General features: G+C 41.0%; 1 protein-coding gene across 4 annotated transcripts in view; it reads right to left on the reverse strand.

Moving 5' to 3' along the window:
- The window catches only part of ARFGEF3 (ARFGEF family member 3), a 96,657-nt gene that overhangs the window by 63,854 nt on the left and 7,988 nt on the right, over window positions 1-24,815 (reverse strand). For all 4 annotated transcript variants that reach the window (XM_055714107.1, XM_055714106.1, XM_055714104.1 and 1 more), the window contains exons 3-4: window positions 15,025-15,106; window positions 11,690-11,821 (exon numbers count right to left, since the gene is read on the reverse strand). In XM_055714107.1, coding sequence (XP_055570082.1) covers window positions 11,690-11,821; window positions 15,025-15,106 — 214 coding nt within the window. The remainder of the gene's footprint in view (window positions 1-11,689; window positions 11,822-15,024; window positions 15,107-24,815) is intronic.

The following is a 24,815-nucleotide window of genomic DNA, read 5'->3' on the forward strand; positions in this document are numbered from 1 at the left end:
GCAAAGACTGCTAAGTCTTGACTGCTACTCTTTATATAAAATGAGATCTGGGAACCTACTAGTTAGAGAAAGGGCATATGATCTGATGTGATCAAATGACAGAAGCATAACAAGTTATCAGACAGCATATTCTTGGCTTACTCCACTTGCTACCATCTTCCTTCACAAGCCATTTGTGAGATCTGAAAGATGGTCTCTGATCAATGCACGAGACTGCTCTCAGCTATGACTTCCATCAACATTGCTGCAGGGCTCATTTACAGTCTTGGCAATGCTCCAGACACTCAACTTGTGTGTCTCCTCATTTATGTGGAACAAACAGGAAGACAGCAGGCTTCTCTTAGATTACTAGGTGAAAAATGGGATTAAAAACAAACAAAACCAAATTTAATCATCCAGATCCACTAAAAACACTTAAGTCTCCAGATAGTATATCCTATGGGCTGTTTAACTACTCATGACACTAACTCGAGCAGTCTCTGTTTTAAAAAATGAAAGAAAAAAAAGATACGTTTTCTTGGGCAATGACATTTTGGTTTTGCAACCACTGGTAGTGGAAGCAGAAACAAACCTAGAAAGCAATTCCTCATAACACCTTCAGTACAAAACATAATTGAAAAATCAGCTTTTGATGAGATCTTAATCGGTATGGACTCCAAAACATGCTTTTTTCCCCATCTATGCTTTTTTAAAGAAGGAACTTACATGACTGTCTGCATAATTTCAAAGTCACACAACCTCCAAGATTTTCTAATTGGCTTGCATTACCTTGTAAATGCCTGGATGAAATCACATTTCCATAAATGGCTTATCCATAATGAAAGTATTTATTTTAATTACTGCTGAAGCTCTGACTGTCATGGAACAAGGAATACAATTCCTACTCCCCAGAGCCCCAGGGTACCAACTGTAGTATAAGAGTGCACACGTGGACAGTTTTCACATTAAGCAGAAACAAACAAAGTAAAAAAGAGGTGCTTCTGATGATATAACAAAGGTCAATTGACACAAAACGTACAGGATTCGAACTGCAGTATAATTAAACTGACATTACAATGTCTATCCCCTATTTTAAGAGGGGTCTCTTGAAGAGGTAAAAAGAGGGAACATTTTTAGGTTTTAAGACTGCTAAGTGTTGCTAGCCAAGTTCCCCAAGTGTTTAGGACGCATTTGTAGTAAAAGACGATTCTCACATCAAATAGATTATGGTGGAGTCACATCAAATAAACAAGGTGTGTAAGAAAGCAAGTAGTATCTCCAAGATGGAGAAAGAGGGAAAAGGTACGCAACTTGAAAGCAATTATAATCTGTCATCACCTAAGATTCACACTTCAATGTATTTAAGTGTGAAATCCAACATCCATATACTACTGCTATTCTTTTTCTATTCCAGCACACAAAGTCCCATTGACAAAATCCTCTGCACATTCATGTTTTTCCTAGTTGGGATGCACGTAGACATTTTAGTCCTTACGAGTGCTGAATTTTGCAGCCGTCTCTAATCCCTTTGTGGGTTTCATAAAGGAAATCTTTCCTGGCTGACTTGACATGCAGGCTTGTAAACTTAGTTGTAATATATGCTCAGATGATTCTCAAATCCTCCCCCCCCCCCCCCCCCCCCCCCCCCCGAAGGAAAAACCCAGCCAGGAAAAACCCAGCCAAGGCAGGACAATGCTTTCTCTTGTTCAGTAATCTGACATTTAAAGCAGTCATCTAGTATCTCTGCAAAATAGTCTGGACAGGAGGTGTCCTCCTATTTGGCAGTATAACTAGTTACCTGTTCATGTTGCATTCTTTGGCCTTGAAGGTAAACAAGGGCAAGAGAAACAAAGTGTATTAATGAACCCATGTACATTGTGTCACCATGTAACACTGTACAAAACAACAGATTTTAATTATGGAGGGAAAGGAGACAGTGCCTTCCATGAACCAGTAAACCCGTAAAACACCTTGCTATCACAGCAGCAACGGGTGCTCAGCATTATGAATGCACCAGGGCTTCAAATGAAAGGACTGTACCTGGTATAGAACCTCACACATTATCAGTGGTGACATGCTCAACGCTCCCAGAAGACAATCCCCATTAGTTCACTAGAGTAAAACAGAACTACTGCCGAACATTATTTATGGTAGCATGAAACCAAGTGAAACTTCTGCTTGTATAGTACAGTTGTAGAAGGGAAAGAAATTATTTAAAGCAATTGCTTAACAGACATTTAACAGGTTTTCTTAGAGGCTCTGACAGGGGCTTTTATCTTTAGAATTACAACACTTAAAGACAGGGAAGATTAAAAAAAAGGCTGACTAGCTCTGCTAGGATGGCATTTCCCCTTCATAGGTTACAGCCTATTTAGGTTTACTGCATGACTTTATGAAGCAGAAGATAAGATAATCCGAGTAAAACAAAACTGAAAAAGAACAAATACCAAACTGAAAAATACCAACAAAAAGTTTCAAGAGTTCCCAAATAAAAATGAAATTACATGCATCCACTACCAAAACAATCAGAAAGGATGTCAACACAGGTATAAGTAAACACAGAGCTGTCAAGGAAAAAAAACGTATATCCCCTGGATGGAAAATTCTGACATTCATTCTTGGTAACAAGGGAATTTTTTGGGCAGGGGAGAGGGAAGAAAATTGCCTTACTCTTATATACATGCAAGGTTCCACCAAAACTACATCAGGGGAATTTCCTGTGTGGCAATGCACTTTACAACAGCCAATTTAAAATTACTGTTCCAAGTCACTAGATTAATTGACAAGAAGTTAGCCTGAAGACAACCTAAGAAGTGACATCCCACAGGCTGTCTGTCCTGCCAGAGGATTTCACCCTATCCCTGATCATCTCCTGACCTGCATCTAGGAAAGAGATACTAAAAAAACAGATAAGCTGGTTTTGCAGATGCAACATCAACCACTATGCCACGTGAAGTTTCAATTATCTTTTTCCCCCTTCCCAAGAGATACAGGTGAGGAGCATTAGGGAAGAGGATCCCCAGGAGCTGGCTGACAGTATCAGAACAGCTTATTGGGACACAAGCTCTCTCCTCAGCTGCCCCCAGGACCAAATGGTGTTAACAGCTATGGTGGCAGCAGGCCTTACCAGGGGAATCTCAGAAGCAGAGAAAGTCTAAGCTGGGTGCATGTTACCCGTGGCACATCTGGAGTACATGTATAATTGCACGTAAATGCTATGGCAAATGGCCCTTCCCTGCCACTGTTATGTGGCCAACTTGGCTGGCAGAACTTGGCACTGTCACCTTCCGTAAGCATTAATGTCTGGCAGCAAGGAAAAGATTAAATGGCAATAGATGAAAGCTGAAGGGTTTCTGTATCTGGTTTTGTGATCACACAATGTCTTTCCTATTCACTTTCTTAATGGTAAAACAAGCTCCAGGTTCTTGGTATGTGTCTAAGACAAAAGAAAGTCTGTAAGAATTTGTACTTCCACACTGGACAGGTCTTAAATGACACTTTCCAGAGCTAGGTACTTGCTACTTTCCATACTGGCACTGGAAAACCTGCAGGTATGACCCAATGACTCACTGCTTGCATATGCTGCACAGCACAGAATAGCTCTGATGAAGAAACACAGGCACCGTTGGACTTTATTTCTGCAAAATCTGCACTGCTACAAAAAAGACACCTGTCACAATCACTCCAAAAACACACACAAAAAACTCTACATAAACAACAAAATCTGTGCACTATTAACTCTACTCTTGTGCATATATACTGCAATACAGTATTTGATCACACCATATCACAGGTTTGGGTTTTTTTTTCTCTTCACAAGACTAGTCATTTATCAGAAAACCCAGAAAGAAACCTACTGCTGAGTTAACCTGGAGTAAGAAACCCTTCTGCCATCCACCCATGCATCCACGATTGCAGAAGGAATGACCACAGAGGACAGAAGACAGGAATCCCACCCCCTTACCCTTCCTGTGATTGTTTCAGCCCCATGGTAGAGTATTGCTCCAATTACTGCTTTTTGGGCCCAACCCCAATGATTTTGATTACGTCAGATCAAGCAGGACAGTTCCAACATGACAGAATGAGTGCATTCTCTGTCCAAAACCACCTATATAACCTCAAAGCTGAGGGAACACTCAGAAGGTTAAAATTTTTGTGTCAGAATTACTCCAGGCAAGAAATTGCACCAATTTGTCTATGCTGCAAACATTTTAAGAGACAGGACGACCCTATGCTTAGATTTTTAGTCACACAGCTGCCCAGACCCCCAGAGGTTGCTCAGGCCTATGAATTCAAGCACAGAAAGGTACCGAGAAAGAGCCACAGATCCTGGAAAGAGGCTGGATTTTTGAGATGCTGCATTTACTACTGACTGGTTTAGGCTGCACCTACCCAGTATCCATTTGGCCATATTCAGGCCATTATCATCCTCATTCTTTTGTAGCCATTAAGGAGAAAGCTCAGGTATTTAATTCAAAACTGCAATTTCTGCTACAGTGGCCAGACGCCTAAGAACCAGGGGAGTTTTTTAACCACAATCTTAATTGTAAGTACTAGGCATTTACTGTAGTTCTAATTAACTTGGGAAAGGATGAGCTTATCTTGAAACATGCAAGGTAGATTACTCAATCCATTAGAATTAGCCTGGTTACTCATAACTAAGCACGTGAATACAATGATTTTAAAAACTAACCAAAAGGGAAAAAAAAACCACCAAAAGAACCCAAACCAAAACCAGAAAAGTAAACCCAAGAGTGTCTGGATTTGTAGTTGGCCTACATTACAATAATTTAACTTACGAAAAGGCTAAGCACAGAAAGCACTAAGAACTCTAGCTAGCATTCCCAGGCAGGGCTGATCTTAGAAAAGAATCTTATTTGCATGAGACCGTGCAAGTCTTTAAAGAGTACAGTCTTTTGCAGTGCAGACTGCTAACACATCTCTAGATTATGGACTGGACAAAACTCAGTTACTGCTTATGACAACTCATATCAGTCACCACTGTTACAAGAACTAACACTCAGGTGAAACTTTCTTCCACAGATTTTCAGCATTTTATACATTTTTTCTTATTAATATAAATTTTAAACCTGTTCTGAATTAAAGCATGCAAGTAAGTTGAATAATGGTCTTTATTTTTTACTTTATTTGAAACATAGTCCTTCTCTGCTCAGAAAGAGACTGAACTGCAATTTATATTGCAAGTGATGTTGATAAATGTTTGCAATAATGCAGTGCAAAACACATACTGAGGGGAAAAAATGATCTCTTATTCCAAAATGATATATTAATTAAAGTATGTAGATTAACAGCATGTATCAGCAATTGGGTTTCTGATTCTCACCCTGATAATGAGTCTCTCTTCTCCATCTACCAGTTAAATTTTTACTGTTGCACCAATGAACTATTATTTTTAACAGGCAGCGAAATCACTCTTTTTATTCCTATATAAAACTATTAAACATGTCTTGCCACAAAGAGGCAGCACAGGCAATAACATAGTTTACATACACCTTTAAATCCAAGTTGTTCCAGTCCAGCTTCCTCCTCCATTTAATATTACAGTTCAAGACAAAGAACAGTTGCAAATGACACTCTGTTAAGCATAACCAAGTTGTATGTGGAAAGATACACTCCATAAACATTAACCTTAAAACAATTCAAAGATATAGATATTTGTGCAATATCTTTTATTTTTACAATGATTTATTTAAATCACTATATTTAAATATACAGATATTTATTACAGTAATCAGCTCATTTACCAGTATTCATGAAAAAGTGCAGAACAATCATCCACAGAGACTAGGATTTTACAGTTGTGTTCTGTCAACATTTTCGATCTAACAATTTAGAACTACTCTTCAAATACATAATACGGTATGTTCTCTGTCATGGAGGGCCAAAGAAAAAAGGTTAACTAATAACTAGCTCCCCATCAAACCCTCCACGTCTTGGAAAAAGAAAAAAGTTAGGCTTCCTGTTCAACGGCAAAGTTCCTGCCAAGTTTTCTGAAAAATTTAACAGGAAGTTTTGCTCAGTTGCTCAAGCACAATCCAACTTAATCCAATATTTGCATTAGATCAGAATCATCTCCATGAGCAACATGGTTGTGCAGAACCTAACACAGGTCAACTATGACTGTTAAAAACTAACCGCCAACAAAAATTTGACCCCAAACTTTCTACTACACCTTGTATCTCTTCAACAGTGACCTTCTTAAATTACTAATATGACACCGTAACTGGGGTCCAGTCCATAAAATTATTTATTACAGAAAAAAATAAATAAAAGACTAGAAGATGGCTTAGTACTCGAAGAATTACTTTGCATCTTTAAAGCATTCTGGTAGTGATCTTGGAAAGAACAATTAAAAATACCCAACCTAAAACTAGCACTTCAGAGGCAGAACCATTTGCTCCATTCTGCCTATCCTTACACAAGCTAAGTTTTTCCACAGAACTCTAGTTCAGATTTCAGTTCTGAATATATCCAAAATGAAAACTGAAATCACAAGAAGAGCTGGCTAGTATTATTACTGGACAGTTGCCAAATGCTGTATTAATGGATCAGTGAAGAGACAAAGAGAAAAGATTGCCTTCACACAGCAGATTTAGCAAGGGTTCATTAAACCTCGTTCACAGATTAAAGACTTCTGGCTGACTCCTCACTGAATGCCTACAAAAGAAAACCATAAAAATTTTGCCCATCAGCAAGCAGTACATCTAATCCACTAACAAACACGAGCTGGAGTCGCTGGGAATAAACTAACCTTTCCTAAATGAAATTGCTGTTCACCATGGATAACAGGTTGCCAGAACATGCAGGGATACAATGAAGAAAGCTAAGGTCTATTTGGAATTAAATCTGGCGAGGGACATCAAGGACAACAAGAAGGGCTACTCCAAGCAGAATGTTAGGAAAACGGAGACTAGGGAAAAAGTGCTGAATCTGGTGGGTGTCCTGGTGACAAAGGATACAGAGAAGGGGGAGTTACTGGATGCCGCCTTTGCTTCAGTCTTTATTGCCAAGGCCAGTCCTCAAAGCGTCCCAGACCCTGGAAGCAAGAGACGAAGACTGGAGAAAGGAAGACTTTCCCTTGGTTGAGGAGGATCATGTTAGAAATCACTTAAACTTCACACCCACAAATCCACGGGCCCCGACAGCACGTACCCCCGAGTGCTGAGGGAGCTGGCAGATGCTATTGCCAAGCCACTCTCCGTCATCTCTGAAAGGTCATGGAGGACAGGAGAGGTGCCCGAGGACTGGAGGAAAGCCAACATCACTCCAGTCTTCAAGAAGGGCAAGAAGGAGGACCCAGGAAACTCCAGGCTGGTCAGCCTCACCTCGATGGAACAGCTCATCCTGGAGGTCATCTCAAAGCATGTGGAGGAAAAGGCGGTTATCAGGAGCAGTAAGCATGGGTTCGCCAAGGGGAAGTCATGCCTGACTGACCTGATAGCCTTCTGTGATGGATTGACAGTAGTGGACGTTGTCTACCTTGACCTCAGCAAGGCTTTTGACATGGTCTCCCATAACATCCTCATACATGCTGGCCTGCTGGAAGGCAGCTCTGCGGAGAAGGACCTGGGAGTCCTTCCTGGTGGATACAGCAGGTTGACCATAAGTCAACAGTGTCCTGGTGGCCAAGAAAGCCACTGGGATCCTGGGGTGCATTAGGAGAAGCATGGCCAGCAAGTCGAGGGAGGTTGTCCTCCCCCTCTACTCTGCCCTGGTGAGGCCCCATCTGGAGTGCTGTGTCCAGTTCTGGGCTCCCCAGTCCAAAAGAAACGGAACTACTGGAGAGGGTCCAGCGGAGAGCTGCACAGATGATGAGGGGACTGGAGCATCTCCCTTTTGAGGAAAGGCTGAGGGAGCTGGGCCTGTTGAGCCTGGAGAAGACTGAGAGGGGACCTTATCAATGCACAGAAGTATCTTAACGCCGAGCATCATGAGGATGGGACCAGACTCTTTTCAGTGCTGTCCGGTGACAGGACAAGGGGCAGCAGGCACAAACTGAAACACAAGAAGTTCCACCTGAATATGAGGAAGAACTTTCCCTTGAGGGTGACAGAGCACTGGAACAGGCTGCGCAGAGAGGCTGTGGAGTCTCCTTCTCTGGAGACATTCAAAACCCACCTGGATGCGACTCTGTGCAGCCTGCTGTAGGTGAACCTGCCTTGGCAGGGGGTTGGACTAGATGATCTCCAGGGGTGCCTTCCAGCCCTGACCATCCTGTGATACTGTTGATGTATTACAAGGAGATCAACAAATGGGCACTGTATGATTGTGTGATTTTTCATTCCCTTGATACTGCCAGTTGAGCATAGCAAACCCACAAACTGGTAATACATATATTAGAGGGCATTTCAGTGTAATAGCAAAGTATCATGGTAATGTCAAAGGTGAACGCTCAAGTGGCCCTGCGTCACATACACTGCTTGCTCCCTCTGGAGCCTTCTGGATTACCTGGTTTGTCAGTATCTTTTAATATGATTTAAAGCACCTAAATAAGCTCAGTTTAGTCCACAGTGTGAAAATGCTAATAAATCTCTGTCATAAAATGTATCAGAGGTACAGAGAACACACTGACAGCAGTCTTTGAGATATTCTAAAGAAATATTAGGCTCAACAGGTCAATACCTGAAAGAAAAATCTATAAATCCCAGACAGCTTGCTTTCACTATCTGGGAAATCAAATGCAGTCAGTACACCTGTGTTTGTTACAGGTGCTCATTCACATCACAGAGAAAGCATAGTGTTTCCCCCTTCCTCACTGAAAAGACCACTGCCTTCTTTTGGGCACAAAACTGCTGTTGATATAAGAATTACCCATTGCTTAGTAATAATAAGGGTGTCCTGCAGAAAGATAAACAAGGACTTTATCACTTGTGGTCTGGAAATTCAAGGGGGGGAATTTCCCCGCATAATCACTCTGTATGAAACATCTAAGAGAAAGGTGCAACCCACAACTGGTATTCAGAAGAACTAGAGATAGCCGCAGCAGTCCCCAACCTGGAGTTCAGTTTAATATTTACTTATTACAAAAAGTAAAATTCCACTTCAAATCAAAGTTTATAAAAAGGATAAGAGACGCCTCACCTAGCACAGAGGAGAGATGTATTGTGAGAGAGGAAAGCTTTCAGTTCATCTTGACAGCTGCATTTGGCAGGATGAATCTTCCCTGGCTGCCCAGGAGCACCATTCCCAGCCCTGGCTCTTAAGCTTAAACACTGTCAGCACGCTTTTTGTGATCCTCCAACCTGGGACTCTGTAGAGCACGCCATGACACTCACCCTTGAAAATAAGGAGGATTTGGTACCTAGCCATAAATTAGCGAGTGCTGTTCCACTTTTACAACTGGCCCCAAATGCTTTGGGTTTTTAGTGCCAAAACTGGTCCAGCTAGTACTCCCCTCCATTTATTTACAGCAACCATTATCGTTACTCTATTCCATTTCTGTTTAATGCTGGCCCTTTACAATAATATTTGACAGGTTCCAAAAGCAGATCAAGCAAGGCAACCAGCTGCACTTATGCCTCTCTCCTGTGTTCTTCCTTTCACTGCCAATTCCAACTTGCAGTCATCTGAATGTAAAAAGTTTACAGACTCTTCTCCTCAGCTAATCAAATCTCTTCATGCTTGCATCTGCAATACAGGTGGATGACAATAAACCATCAAAACAAACATGTTTTTTTTTAAAAAAAAAAGTCCTATGCAAAATATCTCCTGTTGTTCCCAGTAAATGTACGTCAGAAATTCACACTTCACGTATTATTGAAAACAAATGTTTTAAATATTTAAGTGATTTTAGGAGCTTACATGCCAGCAACTTACAGTGAAGTCTGTACTCCTGCACCTCTGTTTCTTAATACCTGTGAGACTGGTGCAACCATGCAGCAAGCCACAAAGAACCAGGCCAGTATCACTGCTGACCCAGTTTCACACAAACCGCTCACACTCAGGAGTGTCTAACATCTGCAATGGATAAAGATATATTCAATCTCCTCCAGATGGAATAACACAGTCTAATGTACAATCATATGCTGCCTCGAGGACACATTTTAGCAGATCCAGGGATATAAATGCATTGCTACAACCAGCTGCTTGAAAACACCCCAGAGGCTTTAGCCATTCAGTAAAGCTGGGGTTAGCTACAACATTTTCAAGTATTGCAATGTCATCTGTAACCTTCATGTTAACAATGGGAAAAGATCTCTACTTGATTTGACTTTAGGCAAGGCTCAGATTTAATGCCTCTGAGTTTTAACTGCCCTGATTGCAATATGTTTTGGCCCTCTGGTCTCTTGAAATATCTTTGTAACCGTAGTAAAATACAGTGCTCACATTCTGCTCAGTGTGGGGGCAATGTGTCACAGATGCACATCACTGCTTTCAAAGAAAGAGTGCGCATGCAGATTCTGACTCTGCCACACTCAAGGAGCTAAAAAAGCGACTTGCAAAAAATTACTGTATACCAAGGAAGACTTGCCGGTTCAGTAGTGCTACTTCTTAACTCTTCCCCTTTCCCACTGTAGAGACAAAAGGGGCAGGAAAGAGGTGAGCTGGGTTAGGAATGCAGATGTGGGTGCCACCAGTTAAGCCTGTACGTGGGCAGAAGCCTGCTCCTATAAAACAGGTAACAGTCCACACAAATCCTCCTCCCTTTTTTCTACTGCTAGGCTCACCCTTCTGCATGCTCTGACACTGAGCACATAGCACTCAGCTACTCATCTTCAGTGGCAAAGAGTACAGCTAATACAGAGCAGTTTCAGGGTAGGCAACATATATTCATAAGAACAAGGATGTCACATATAAGGAAGAAATAAAATACCTAATCTGTGCACTCAGAAGTAAGGGACAGTAAAGTATTAGATCCAAATATATCAGTGGGTACTAGGTATAGTGAACATGCAAAAAGGACCTCCAGGTTTGTTCCAGAATGGTTTTGACCAATTACAGCACAACAAAGCCTGTAGTACCAAGTTTACACCCAAACATCTGAGAACTAGCCAACACCATATTGCTTCACACAAATAATACAGTATTGGAAGTCACATTTTTATGGCAGTACTGGCAAGTCATACAACCAACCCAATGACAGGGCATGGAAATTTAACAGCATCTCTCCTCCAAAACAGTACCTCCTGGCAGCTGAGCTTCCTATGGCACACAGAAGAATGCTAAAGCATTTGCAGAAATTGAAGTTTTCACTGAGTATACAAAAGAATAATTTCCCTTATGCACTAGTCCAGGGACATTTTGGTGCTTGAAAATCATGCTCTATCATAAGCATTTTACAAAGAGAACACAGACCTAACAAACTAAAAAGCAACTACGCACGCACAAAAAATTACAAACCTGCACAGCCCACCCTCATGAGCACTAAAGCTCAATACCAAACACAAACTTCCCGATCTACAAGTCATTTATCTGTGAACTCCCATGGAGTGAACCGATTGTCCTGTTTCAGTTTGCTAAAACTGGGACCACCAGTGCGCCGACTTCTCAATATCAGCTGTCTTCTATTTAACCCAGGGGAACACAAACCAAGTAGAAATGAAAACAACTGACATCTGCCAGCAGTAAGGAGGGAATCAAATGCTGTCCCAAGGTGAAGATTTCCAAGGCAACAGCTAATTTATTTGCTAATCCCAGCTTTCAGTCACCCAGCCTCTGTTGCAAGTACTGACGTGCATGAAACACTAACCTTCATCACTTCAACCTGCAGGTCTTCGTTGAGTGAAGGAGTCACTTTGACGGCATTCAGCATCTGATTAAGCAACTGTTTCTCATCTGAGTCTGTTTCCACGGATACAAACCTCTCATCAGACAGCAGCTTCTGCAGAGAGAAAATGGCAATGTACAGGTTGAGACAAAACTGCCTCTGCCCAATTCTGCTGTAAAATACTACATTCAAGCCTCTTGGTGTTTAGTACTATGGTGGCTAAGTTTTCTATGTACAAATTTCAAATTGATCCAATAGTATAAAATACAAAAGTACAGCAAAACTGGGAGATCTGTGCCACAATGAGGGGATGGTTAACATCCTTCTAATCAGCTGCCATTTTGGTATCATCTTTCCCCATCCTACTTCTCCAGCATCCAGAAGAAAACAGACACCAGTAATTGATGTGAGAGATCATAAACCATTCCAAGTAATGCCCTCAACAAAAAGTCTCAACGTTTTAGAAGCAGGAAGAGGGTGGAACCCTCGCACCCTCCCCAACCCCCAAAACCAACACCACACACGCACTCGCCCTGGCCAGTATTCTGCCCTCAAACCAGCGCTATAGTGCTGGGCAGATACCCTGCCTAGCAGAAGACGGTCAGCTATCATCCCACTCACTCTGACAGGGCACAGAGCACAAGCACTGTGGAGGTGAAACTTCTGATCACTGACAAGATGCATTCTGTGTCATTCAGAAGTTCGACTAATAATAGACGTAATCAAGTCCTCAGGAGGAAGAGTACTGTTAGCAAGTGAAAGGCATGAGGACCACAAACATACATAGAAATGTGTTCAGTACAGATTCACTGAACTTCAGACTGAATATTTCAGACAGATCAGATTTCATTTGCCTAGAAAAGGTCAGTATCTGAGCCAGTATCTCCCAACATAGCCAGTGGCACTATTTCCTCAGAGTTCTACTACAGATGCCTTTTCCATTTAGTAACTACCTTCATGGGTGCCTCTTATTAGTAGCAGGCCTCCTGCAATAGATGTACCCACTCAAGTTTTTTTCCCAGCTCCAATCTTCTCAGAAGCTCCTGTGACAAAGCAAAACTACCCTGTCTCAGTTCCCAGGAACACAATCTTGCTCTGCCCCAGTGCAGATTTCGAGCAGCCCACTTCACCCTGTAAATCCTGCATCACTTTTGTACTGATGCTCCATCCCAGCTTCAGCTCTGTAGCACATCTCACTGGTTCATTCTTACTTCTTATTTTCTGTGCCTGTACTGGTTTTGGCTGGAGTAGAGCTAATTTTCTCCACAGGAGCTTACAGGGTGTTGTGTTTTGGATTTGCAACCAAAGCAGTGTTAACAATATACCCATGATTTGGCTATTGCTGAGCAGAGCTCACACAGCGTCAAGGCTTTCTGTTTCTCAGACTGGTCCCCAGGCAAGTAGGCTGGGGGTGCACAAGAACTTGGCCTGGAACACAGCCGGGACAGCTGACTCCAACTGACCAAAGCGATACCGCATACCATATGACACCTTGCTCAGCAACAAAAGCCAGGGAAAGGAGGAGGAAAGGGAGGGGAGACAGGGGAGTTCAGGCATTTGTCTTCCAAAGTAACAGTTAAACATGATGGAGTCCTACTTTCCTGGAGATGGCTAAACACCTGCCTGCCAATGGAAAACAGTGAATGAAATCCTTACATTCATTTGCTTGCACATGCTGCTTTGCTTTTCCTATTAAACTTGCCTCAGTCCATGAGTTTTCTCATATTTACCCTTCTGATTCTCCAGTTCCACTGAGAGAGAGTGAGGTTGTGGAGTCTCCATCTTGGAGATACTCAAAAGCCATTTGGACATGGTCTGGGACAACTTGCTCTAGGTGACCCTACTTGAGCATGGGGGTTGGACCAGACAACTTCCAGAGGTCCCTGGCTAACCTCCACTGTCCTGTGATCCCGTGGCCTACTTTTGGTAAATTCAAGTGTTACTTCATCTCATTTTTATCCTATTTTTTAACTTATATCCATAGCAGCAGTTGTGAGGTTTGCTTTTTTTCCTTCATAAAACTTCACATATCACAAATGCCAATGAAAGACCGTACTGTTGCCTGGATTAATTTTTTAGGCTTCTAGATAGGAGGTGACACTCTTATTTAAGGTACCATGCTGCAAATCTGTAACTCTGCAGTTCCGGTTCTTACAGAACTCAAGTATATGTGCAGCAAGTTAGAAGAGTAAAAAGATAAATTTTATCTTCACTGAGTGTTCCCAAGAAAGTTATACTGCAGTGGGTTATTCATAATTCCTTCACTTGGCGATACTGGCACAAGAGCAGACATGTTCCAAGTCCCACTCGCCTACTGTTGCTCTCACTTTGATAGCAACTCCTGCCCCCCACCTCTCATATCTGAAACACAGGGCACAGGATCTCAGCACGGTACCAGAGTACTAAGCTGCAAGAAGGTGCTATGCGTCTTCTGGCAGAGCACAGTATTTATAGGAATCCTTCAGAAAGTACCTTTTTTCCTTAACCAGAGCCTCCTACAACCATGTTGTGCCCCAATATGGGGCATTCTAACCAAACATCTGACACCTCATATGCTGAATTAAATAAATGTGAATGATCCAGCTACATCCTTATACTCCCAAAACAACTTCATGCTTGCCCTTTGAAGGAGGAATTTCTTTTTGGAAAATGGTGACATGCATTTTGTTCTTCAGCAGTGTACCAGCCTCTTCCACAACTATCATCCCCCTAGTGATAAGTATTTACTAATATGTACTCATTTGTCCAATTAGAAGAAAGGTAAACTGCTTTAGTTTTTATACTGTCAAGCCCAAGAGAGTCTTTTTGTTGCTTGTGCTGCACTGCTGTTTTCTTTTGCAATTTCATAAACTCCCAAATCAGATGCTACTCCTACTGTTTTCTGTACAAAATGCCCTGAAAAGTGCCCACACCTAGAGAATGCAGCTCCCAGATCCTTTATTAAACTCTCAATCTTTCAAGCACTGCACTCCTCTCTTCCAATCAAAGAAAACAGCAAGACTTGACTCAGTTTAGTTTCCAAGATGTTTACCAGCAGCAAGGCTTACTGAGAGTAGCACAAGGCCACACAAGGAAGGGTACATCTCCATTTCAACACTGAAAGCCAGGAACTCCCACCTACCTGCAGAACATTTTTAGCTCCCACAGAATCACTAGCCTTTACTTGCATCCTAGCTTCTGAACAGTTACAGAATCATGAACATTATTGTTACGTCCACCCATGGACAGACATTTTTTCTGTAGTATTTTTCAAAAGAAAAGCCTAGGTTTCCTTGATATCCACTGCCTGCTAACACACCCCTACTCTAAAGCCATACCTGCATCCCTGCTAGAGCCTGTTGGGCCAGCTTCATGCTCTTCGATTCCAGAGCCAGTTGGAGAGGAAGGAGACACTTCTCCCTGAGGAAAATTGGGGGGGGGGGGGGGGGGAGAAGAAAAAAAAGAATGAGTGGGAACAATGGAACTAAAATTGATATTCAAAGAAGTAACATTCCAGAAGGTCTGTATATCACTTTCAGTAAAATAACACTTGCATACAGTAATCGAGAAGAATTTCACAACTCTGCGAAGCACATTTACCCTCTAAAGAAAGCTGGCATATTTCTTCACATACTGTTAAGAATGGCCTTTTAATTGAAATTTCACAAAATAGTTCCCAACTGTTAGCCCTCTGTGTGCATGCATGAATGTGCAAAGCATAAAGAAGAGATTCACAGATCACTAGTGGTCCTTCAACTCCAGCACGTTAAGCATTACACTTCAGTTACTTACCTTCTGTTGAATGTTCAAGTTGCCAGAAAAGTGATTTCATAATCTACTTTCTATTAGTCAAGTTTTGGTCTATGGCCTCCTCTACAGAACAGCGTGCCCTGCCATGTTAGCTTCCTCCAACTATAAATGGTGTAGAAAAAAGCAAATGTACACTAACAGGTTTGGCTTACATCTGAATTAGCATGTGCTAGAACTATGACTAAGCTGTACTTTGATTACAGAGTAACAACATTTCTAAAATATTAAAATAAATCTCTAATTAGGATAGTATTTTAGATGTTTTTGACTCAGTGCTCAGATGCTGACTTTTCTTTTTTATTTTGTGACCAAATCAAACAGTGCCTGGAGCTGTGACTTCACTACTCCTTGCTCCTTATGAAAGAAGGACTGTAGCATCTGAGGAACACCTAATAACTATGAGCCTTTTAACTAAATCCTACTAGTTGGCAGGAAACTTATTCCTGATCAGAGGTACTCAGCTCATGTCCAACTGCAGGCTCCCAGATGATTTGCAACAGTTCATTAGGTCACATATCCTAAGAGGCACTTATCTGTATCTACAGAGTCTATTTTTGCATTTGTATAGGCATACTTGCTTATGGCAAACCATTCTGTGCCAGCCTCTCGAGTTTTAGTTCTCCAACTGTCCGCACTGCACCCCAAAGAGCCTTCCTGGAACTGCATTAATCTCCTCTCTCCATGGGGACAAACGTGTACAAAGTAAGAAGGAACAGAAAACAACTAGCTGAGTCTTTTCTTACCCAACTGGAAACCAAAAAGTCCTGACTTGTTCCATTTGGAGCACTCTAGTTTGTCAGTCTCAATGCATTCAAACACACACCCAAACCCCCTGTCTTTTCAAAGCAGAGCCAAAGCTGTTTAATCTCTAAAAAAAACCGAAATTAAGTCTTCTCTCTTGCTCCTGTGAGCTGCCTTTGACCTAAATTCACTTAGCTTCAGTTGACCCAATGACAGTTTACTTGCCCAACAGTATATAGAAATAAAAGTATTGACTAACTCTCCTAAACCTCCAAAGGTTCAAGCTCTGACACAAATGAAACACATGCAGTATACTAGCTTGTATATTCTGCTCCTCTCACAAACCCTCCCTTCATAACTAGCTAAGGAGAAGCCCTTAGTTTGGTTAGAGAATAGTGATTACTGGAGTTTCAGACATATTATCAAAGCTACCTAAAGTCATGCTTTGCCACGGTCTGCCCATAACCTACAAATTTCCCTCCAAAACTGGCAGTCTACAACCTGAACTTGCTTTTTAAAGAACTTAAATGGAGATTGCCAAACATTGGCTGTCTCAACTTTAGGGACATAGCTTGTAACGTCTTCAGTGGATCCTGTTTGCAGAGGGGACCGAATGTCCACTCTGAAAAGTCAACTCTGTTTTGGGTGTGTTCATTGGTATTCCTGTCTCTCCACCCTCCTCAAAAAATCACAGATCACTAGCTACCCCAAGGGGCACGAATCTGCTATTTGCTCTTTGAAACGCAACCCCTTCCTTTAATGATAAATTAAAGATTTGAGAGTCACAAGCATAGCTCAGTTACGCAATCCAGCAAGCTTCTGTACTTGGCAAAGCTCTTGAGTATCTGCAGGTCTTTTCATATTTGTACCTTCTTTCCAGGTTATGGGAATTTGTAAAAGGCCATTTGGCCTAACAACACAAGAAGCTTTATAAAAGAAACATGAATTACACAAATTTCTAAAAAACTTGAAGCTGACTACATGTGTATCTTAAAATAGGTTTCTAACTAAAAGCTAACCATTTGCTTCATTTAGGATATTCCGAGAAACAGGCAGGCACAAAGCCCAATTTTCTCAGAAGCTCCTTTCTTGAATGTTTTTTGAATCAATTTAACTGGAAGGACTCTTAAAACCTGTGAGTTTAGCATCCAAAACAGCTTGTACTACAGAACATCTAGGAAATCTTTCCTCATAGAGCATCATATCATCCAGATCTACAGAAACTGCCAAAACATCTACTCCAGTGTTCAGACAGCAGTAATCCTCTACCCAGTAGAGAGCTGGCTACCGCCTATGTATCTACTGCCAGCTTTGCCTGGACCTGGGAACACATGTAGCGTGCAGGTAAATTGTGATAGGACTTTCTAGTTTAGAGAGGTGCCAAAGCAATACACTTCTAACCCACAGAGCACCTGTAAGTGCTAATTTTTACATTGTGACTTTGAGATACACTTGTCTTTTAAAAGAAGTTGTCACTATCACCCTCTGGGGGAAGACTAATTCACATTTGAAATTAGTAGATCAAGAGATGCCAAAACAAGGTACCAGTGCATTAACTGGTACTCAGATCAGCCAGACATACACAGGAAAAAAAGAAGGAATAATTAAAAAAAAAAAAAAAAAAAATCACAACAGTGTATAGTACTAACTGCAGGAATGCTAAAAACTGATGATTATTTAGACCTGCACCTCTTCAGGGCAGAATGCCACATCTCTTTTAGGCTTTCTACTGTTCACTGCAACAGCATATAAATGTCTGGGGCATTACACAACAAATTTATTCTCACATTAAAGTGGACGAAGACTGGGAGAAGAGGGGAAAGAGAAGGCAGTCATAAGTCACTGGAGTGGATCCAGTTCAGTTTCATTATAATGAAGACAGGTGGGAGCTCCTATGGCTTGTGTGTACCTACCCTGCACATCGGCATGTTGCCTACCATCTGTCATCACATACTGCAATCAGCAGAGAACAACAAGAGCTGGTTCTTGAGAAACCTCCCAAAATGAAGAGGAAAAAACGGCAAACAGGAGGATGGAAATTAGAACAGATTCAATTAGCTCAACTTCCCAAGCTTGCTAAAAATGTTTTAACTGAAAATCTAATTAAGGTTGCTGCAGTCTGTGTTCCACTGTATTCTTGGAGAAAATGAATTGCCATTGTGTCATTTCCTGTTCTTGTTACACACTCAGTCAATTAAATCTTTAGCATTTCCATGCTACAGCTATAAAACACCTGCAGAGACACCTCACAATGTTTGATTAGCTTGAGCATCTTCCACACTTCAGTTCAACCTGCCATTTAAATGCATCATCTGCTAGTATGAGAATGCAGAAAGACATGGCAGAATGGAAGAGGATGATGTAAATTAACACAGTCAGTTCCTGCTAAGGTCTACCACTTGAGAACTGGGTTCAGTAAGGCTGCACAAGAGATAATGCAGACCAGAATTTGGTCTCAGAGTGCCATGAAGAAAGGGATCGAGGATTTCTCTTATATGTTACAGCCCTTTTATAATTTCCACCGTGTTTTGAGTGGTGCCACACCACGGGATCTCATTGCTTACTCCACTGTCTGCAGCTCTATACTTTCAAGTGATAATTCATTCAGGTTTTTTAGTCCTACACATGTACCATATTTTACATATGTGAAGTTCTCAGAATAAGCTGATGCATGTCAATATACTTCAAAACACATTTAAGAATGTTTTCTATTTATATTACTGTACAGAAACTTGCTTCACACTAGAACTCCTAAGTTTCCATATTGATGCATGCAGTTGTGGACATACAAACACATACAGTTTCAGGCACAAATACCAACTTAACCCTGAATTAGATGAGTCAAGTACAACACAGAGGAAGCATGAAACAAAGGGAGCACCTTTGATTTGGAGGAGGGGAAGCTACTGAAAGCTTCAGGATAAGGTATCCTGGGCAATGACAGATGAAACAAAGCCATGAAAATAGAAGCTAGAGGGAAGAAAGAAGTTTAGATGGTATAAAGAAGGAATGACCATAAAGAAAAAAGGATGTGCTCAGATGTAAGTGGTATACTATGCTGAAATCCACACTAATTGCATTGTTTGCATATGTCCATGTAGAAGTGCTTTCAAATGACAGTTCAGTTTAAAAAAAAACAAAACAAACACCAACACCCCCAAAAAAAGGGGGAGAGGAGGAAAAAAAACCAAGAGAGAGAGAGGCAGCAATAACAGATCCTGGCTGTAGTGCTCTTTCCCTGAAAGCAGAAGAGAAGATAGGGATCACTCTTTACCTGCTGCTGTTGTCTGAAGTCACCTGTGCAAAGAATATGGTGAAAGTCACTGCAGAACAAGGGTCTAGAAGAATGAATTTACAGCACAGAATGTAATTGCAGAGACATGAAACAGTTTTCCTAATCATGATGCTTCTATTCAAATCTGGTAGATACTGAACAAATGAGTGTAACATGATAGCAACCCACTCCCTTCAAAACAAAGAATGCCAACCACCTCCCTGTCCTGACTCAAAAGACCAAATAAAAATCCAAAAAAACCCCAAAACAGCTATACAAAAATATATATTCTACAGTCACTACAAACCAGTAGGCATTTTCACTAATGCACATGCCATTAGAGAAAACAGCATTTGGTAAGTGTGGGTCTTCTTATGTGCAAAACAGAATAACCAGAAAGCACCAAAGACAAGGACTCAGTCCTGTTCCTATTCAGGCTACCTCGAGTTTTGCCACTAGACCTCCATGGTACCTGGAATGAATCCCAAGTGCTGGCTAGGGTCAAGCAGAAAAGTTAGAGACTGAATCAAGTGTGTAAGCCAGGACCAGTATCTCCAGGAGCACAGGTTGTCCTTCCTGAGCTACCCCACTCTACACTTGTCAGCTTCGTAAACTGCAGAATGAGTCACGAGAACATAAATAGCCTTTATATTCAGCACGCTGGGTTACAATGACCTTTCTAGTCATCCGAGTTTGCCATGGCTTATCAACCTAACTCCTTCCCTGCAGGTCTGTCACAAGGGACGCTATGACAGGTCAGTCAAAACAGACTGCCAAAAAGGTCAGAGCAAGACAAATTACTATTGTAGGTAGAGAGATCATAAAAATCTTTCTATCCACATTGTAGTAGAAAAAGCCTTTAGAGAGAAGAGAGTAATGTCTCATTAATTCACTCTCATTATGAAAACTGTAATAAAGATAGGAAATGGCCCAATCTTAACTCCTCCTTGTTAGTGCCTAGAACAGAGTCTCATGGCAAACCTTCACCTCCACTATACTGGCTTAGGGAAGGGGACACTATAAACAAAGTATTTGTCATCACTGTGAGAGTTATTTCCCTTCATGCAAATGGTGATAACCGTATTAATTTCAGAAATGGGATTAAAAACAAAGCTTAAAATTAAGATGTCTCTCTGCATTATCTGCCCCTTGAAAATTACATAGGAGAAGCAAAATCCAGAACCTCAGGACCTTATCAAAATGTAATTTGCATTCCATAACATAATTCACAGCCCAGTCAAGAACAGGTAAGAATGTGATTCACGTCTGTTGCCATTTTCTGATAGGCTGTTCGTTAGGCAGGGTAACAGTTCTAGCCAGTTTGACATTTTGCAGTCAAGTAACAGTGACAGTTGAGAAGATCTTCTCAGTCTTGGCTGCTTAAAATGAACAAAGCATCACAGCATGTAACTCCATTAGACTCACTCACTTAAGCAGAAATTTGGCCCACCATGAGAAAATAAATGGTAAAGATGAATTTTCAAAATTCTGGAGATAATTCCAGCTGCTACCCTTAAATAAACCAAACAGGAGCAAATACTGTCCCTACAGAAAAGGGGATGATTTAAATGGTGTAAAACAAATTCCAGCAGTGTATACATGAACACGTGAACATATAAAAGTAGAAATATTCATAACTCTTCCTTTCCTGTGCTAGCTTAGAGAACATTGATAAAGGACTCCATCAACAACTTCACGGTTCATAATGGAAGTACTTAAAACCTGGAGGAGTAACAGGGAATAAATACATCCTTTTTCAAGCAACAGATCTTCAAGAAGAAAGGAGATTTTAAGGTCTTGCTCACATTCTAGAGAAACAATTAATACTATCCACAGCAGAAAAATTACCATCCCACTTATTAAAAGTATTACAGTAGAGCTCAGACAGAAGTTTAGAGTTTGCAGCATATAAATATAGGGCAAGTTCTCATGCCTCTACAATGCAGGAAGTCAGACCAGATGACTACAACAGACCCCTCCAGCATTAAGGCATCTATTTGTATCTCCATGCAAATACAAGTTTGTTGATAGTACTTAGAGACTCCATAAAGCAACAGGATGAAAGACAAAATCTGAAGCCTTCCGTTTAGAACCCTCCTTTTCCAGAAAAAAGAAAACAACAATAAATTATCTTTATGATGCTGCACCACAAGATGATCATGCACTGTTAGACAACTTCAGTGTTACAGTGCTGCATAATGATGAACAAGCAGTCAGTGTTGCAGTTTACAGGTCCTGAAAAAAAGAACTGTTGAGAGACTGCTGTCATGCTATCTTGATATAAATTCTGACTTGTTTCAGCAGGGCCAGGATTTTACTCCAGTTACAAGCATAAAGGCACTTGTGTGCATGTTTCTGATGTCAAGAGATTTGCCTCTCACATAACCAGGTGAGGTTCCACCTTTATAACTTTATAACTTCTGGCTGAAAGCATTTTCACTTTCCTTCCTCACTACTTCCAGCTTACTTTTTTAAAAAGGTCTCACTCTTTTTCTCCACACATAGTACAAAGCTCTTCACTTTTATCCAGTTACAATGGAAAGGCTTCTTTTAATCTCACTTGAGGTTTAACTCTCCTGTTCTTTCCACATCCAATTCCCCCTCATCTCTGCTGCTGACATAGCTCTCTCTTGGAGTTCCCTCTGGGTCCCTCCACCAGCTCGGTATTTCATTTTTCCTTTCTCTTTGCTTCATGTATTCCCTCTTCCCTTCAATCCTTCTGCTTTTCAAATCAAGATACAAAGTAAACACTTCTCCCAACACTTAAATGAACCTGCCTCTGGAAGGGAAGCATACAAGTTGCTTATCAGAGGATACTTAATGACATAGGGAAAAGGAAATGAGGAATAATGCCTTAATGTAACTTCATACAGTTTGTTAGTTAGAACTTTAACCACTTTTCAGCCTGGACTGTTGCATAAGATTGTAATTTCATAGTGTTTGGTATTAAAAGAGTGACACAGTGGCACTTCCAGCGTTTGTTATTTACATACTTTCCAAGAGAAATGGATTTGCCAATAACAGCAGAAGTATAGCTTTAGTCATAGGAAAGGCAAACATGAACTATTTAATCTTTCATCCAGCCTAATGCAGCCAAGACCAAGAATTCATACAATCGTAATTAAAGAGCTCAGCACAGTCACTCAGCTGGAGAGCGCTTCTAAGGTCATTTTCTTCCTTGCTATACTCACTAGTAACATCTTGATTTCTACACAAAGTTCCTAGATAGGAGCCTGACACTGTTGTCAAGATGAAATCAAAACAAAACAAAAACTGTAAGTACACTATGTACCTTTGCTTGAGAGGAGAGAAAAACCAAAAGATTCTACACAATATTAAAGTGGACAAGGCCAACATAATAATCAGGATGCTTCCAGTCTCCAAAGCTGTAGTGTAATCTCTCTGCGATACGTTATCATCACTCTCACTAGAACATCCACCCCAGTAGATTTTTGTCCTTTGTGCACAAGGTCTGACAGTCACTTACTAACTCTACTCCAGGAATTTAATGACACATGTAAACTTCACAAGGTCTTCATTATAAAGCAATCTGTATCCTTTAGGTGATTTTATTGATTATCATTTGAAATACAGCATGAAGATGAGTTGAGAGGCAGAGCACCCATCCTTAGCGTACACCTCCTGGCCTTAGGTAGAGCACACACTGGACCTGCTCAGTCTACAGTTTTGAAAGCTTATCAAGCTATCTCACAAAACCTCTCCTCCCTGTATTTGGTAAGCCTGAAAGGGAAGCTAAGGATTTTTCCAGTGAAAAGATTTTTCTTTCAAAATTTCAGTACACTGGAAACAACAAATAAAGCACCTTACAAGAATTATATTTCCATCAGAAGAAGTTTTACAATGCTGGGTAGATCCTACAGACTGGGTAGGACTGAGGGGACAGGAAAGAGACACAAAGGTACTATAGCACATCTTACAAATGACCTTATTTTCTCCATTACAGCTGGATGGCATAGAGTTAGTTACAAAGGTTTGACGAGGAAATGGGAGGATGAGGTGTATTGCTGGTCATTACTAGCTACATTTTGAAGGTTAATATTGCAATCTGCAACAACCACTCAACTTTCACAAGAGTGCAATGCTGAATTTTGACAGACCTAAGGGATGGTTGTTAAAAACTATCCGCACATTTGCAATGCATTATGTAATTTTACACTCACTGCACCTTAGCATATTCTATTTCTTAAGCAAACAAACATTCAAGGAAACCAAAGGTAGTGTATTTCCTGCAGCTTTGAGTAAAAATACTTTTCAATGTAAATAAAAAAAACTGTGAGAAAACTTTCCTTATTCCCACTCACCCCTTCATTTTCAAAACAAAGAAAAGTCACCACTTGCATAGCATCACACAAAGACCACAGCAGAGTCAAGCCTCATTAAGTAAAAAACCAGTCCTCTCCATTTCAGTGCCACTTCTCTTCTTCCATTCCCTGGTTCCTACCCTCCCTCAACCATATTTCATTCTCTAAGGCAATTATCAACAGCCTTCCAATGTTCTCACTTTCTTCTTTGCAAGCACTAGAAAGTGATCAAATGTTTAAAACAAACACACACTGCTATCCTATTATCATCCTTTGACCCTTAGGGCAATATTTTAGTTGCATTTGTCATTAGAAGTCAGACAAACACTCAAAATTATGGCTGCTTTCTTCTTTTACTGGTGCTATTCTTGTACTGAAGGAATTATAAACATCCCACAATAACTGAATGTTGGGGGTTAACCCCAACAGGCAACTCAGCCCCGCTCAGCTGCTCTGCACCTCCACCCTACCAGCTCCCATGAAGAAAACCAACTTTAGCACAGCCAAACCCAGTAGACTGTGGGCTTCTGTCACCAATCTAGAATGAACTTTCAGAAGAATCCATAAAAGGAACAAAGACCCAAAGCAGTGGTGAATATTAATTAAGGCTCACCGCTACAAAGAATGTCAAGAAGGGCAGAAATTTAGTTTCAGAAACAGCAAGCACTTCACTTTAACAATAAAAAAAAAAAACAACCCACAAATTAGAGCAACAGAAATAATGTTTCAAAAACTATGCTTGTTTTCCCAAGACAATACCACACCTTCTTTGATACCTTCAAGAGCCATAACCCTGGCTGACAGGTTTTTATGGATTCTTAGATCTAGAGGCCTTCCAACACTTCTGGAATCTTGTCTTGACAGCAAGAGTTCAAAAACGCATGATGAAAACTGACTATATACACACTTTTCCTCTGCAACACTGCTGTCTTTTGGGGTCCCAGAACAGATGCAAGGTTCTACTGAGATAAAAATACCTGCC

This window comes from Falco cherrug, chromosome 6, assembly GCF_023634085.1.
Source record: "Falco cherrug isolate bFalChe1 chromosome 6, bFalChe1.pri, whole genome shotgun sequence".
Lineage (NCBI taxonomy): Eukaryota > Metazoa > Chordata > Aves > Falconiformes > Falconidae > Falco > Falco cherrug.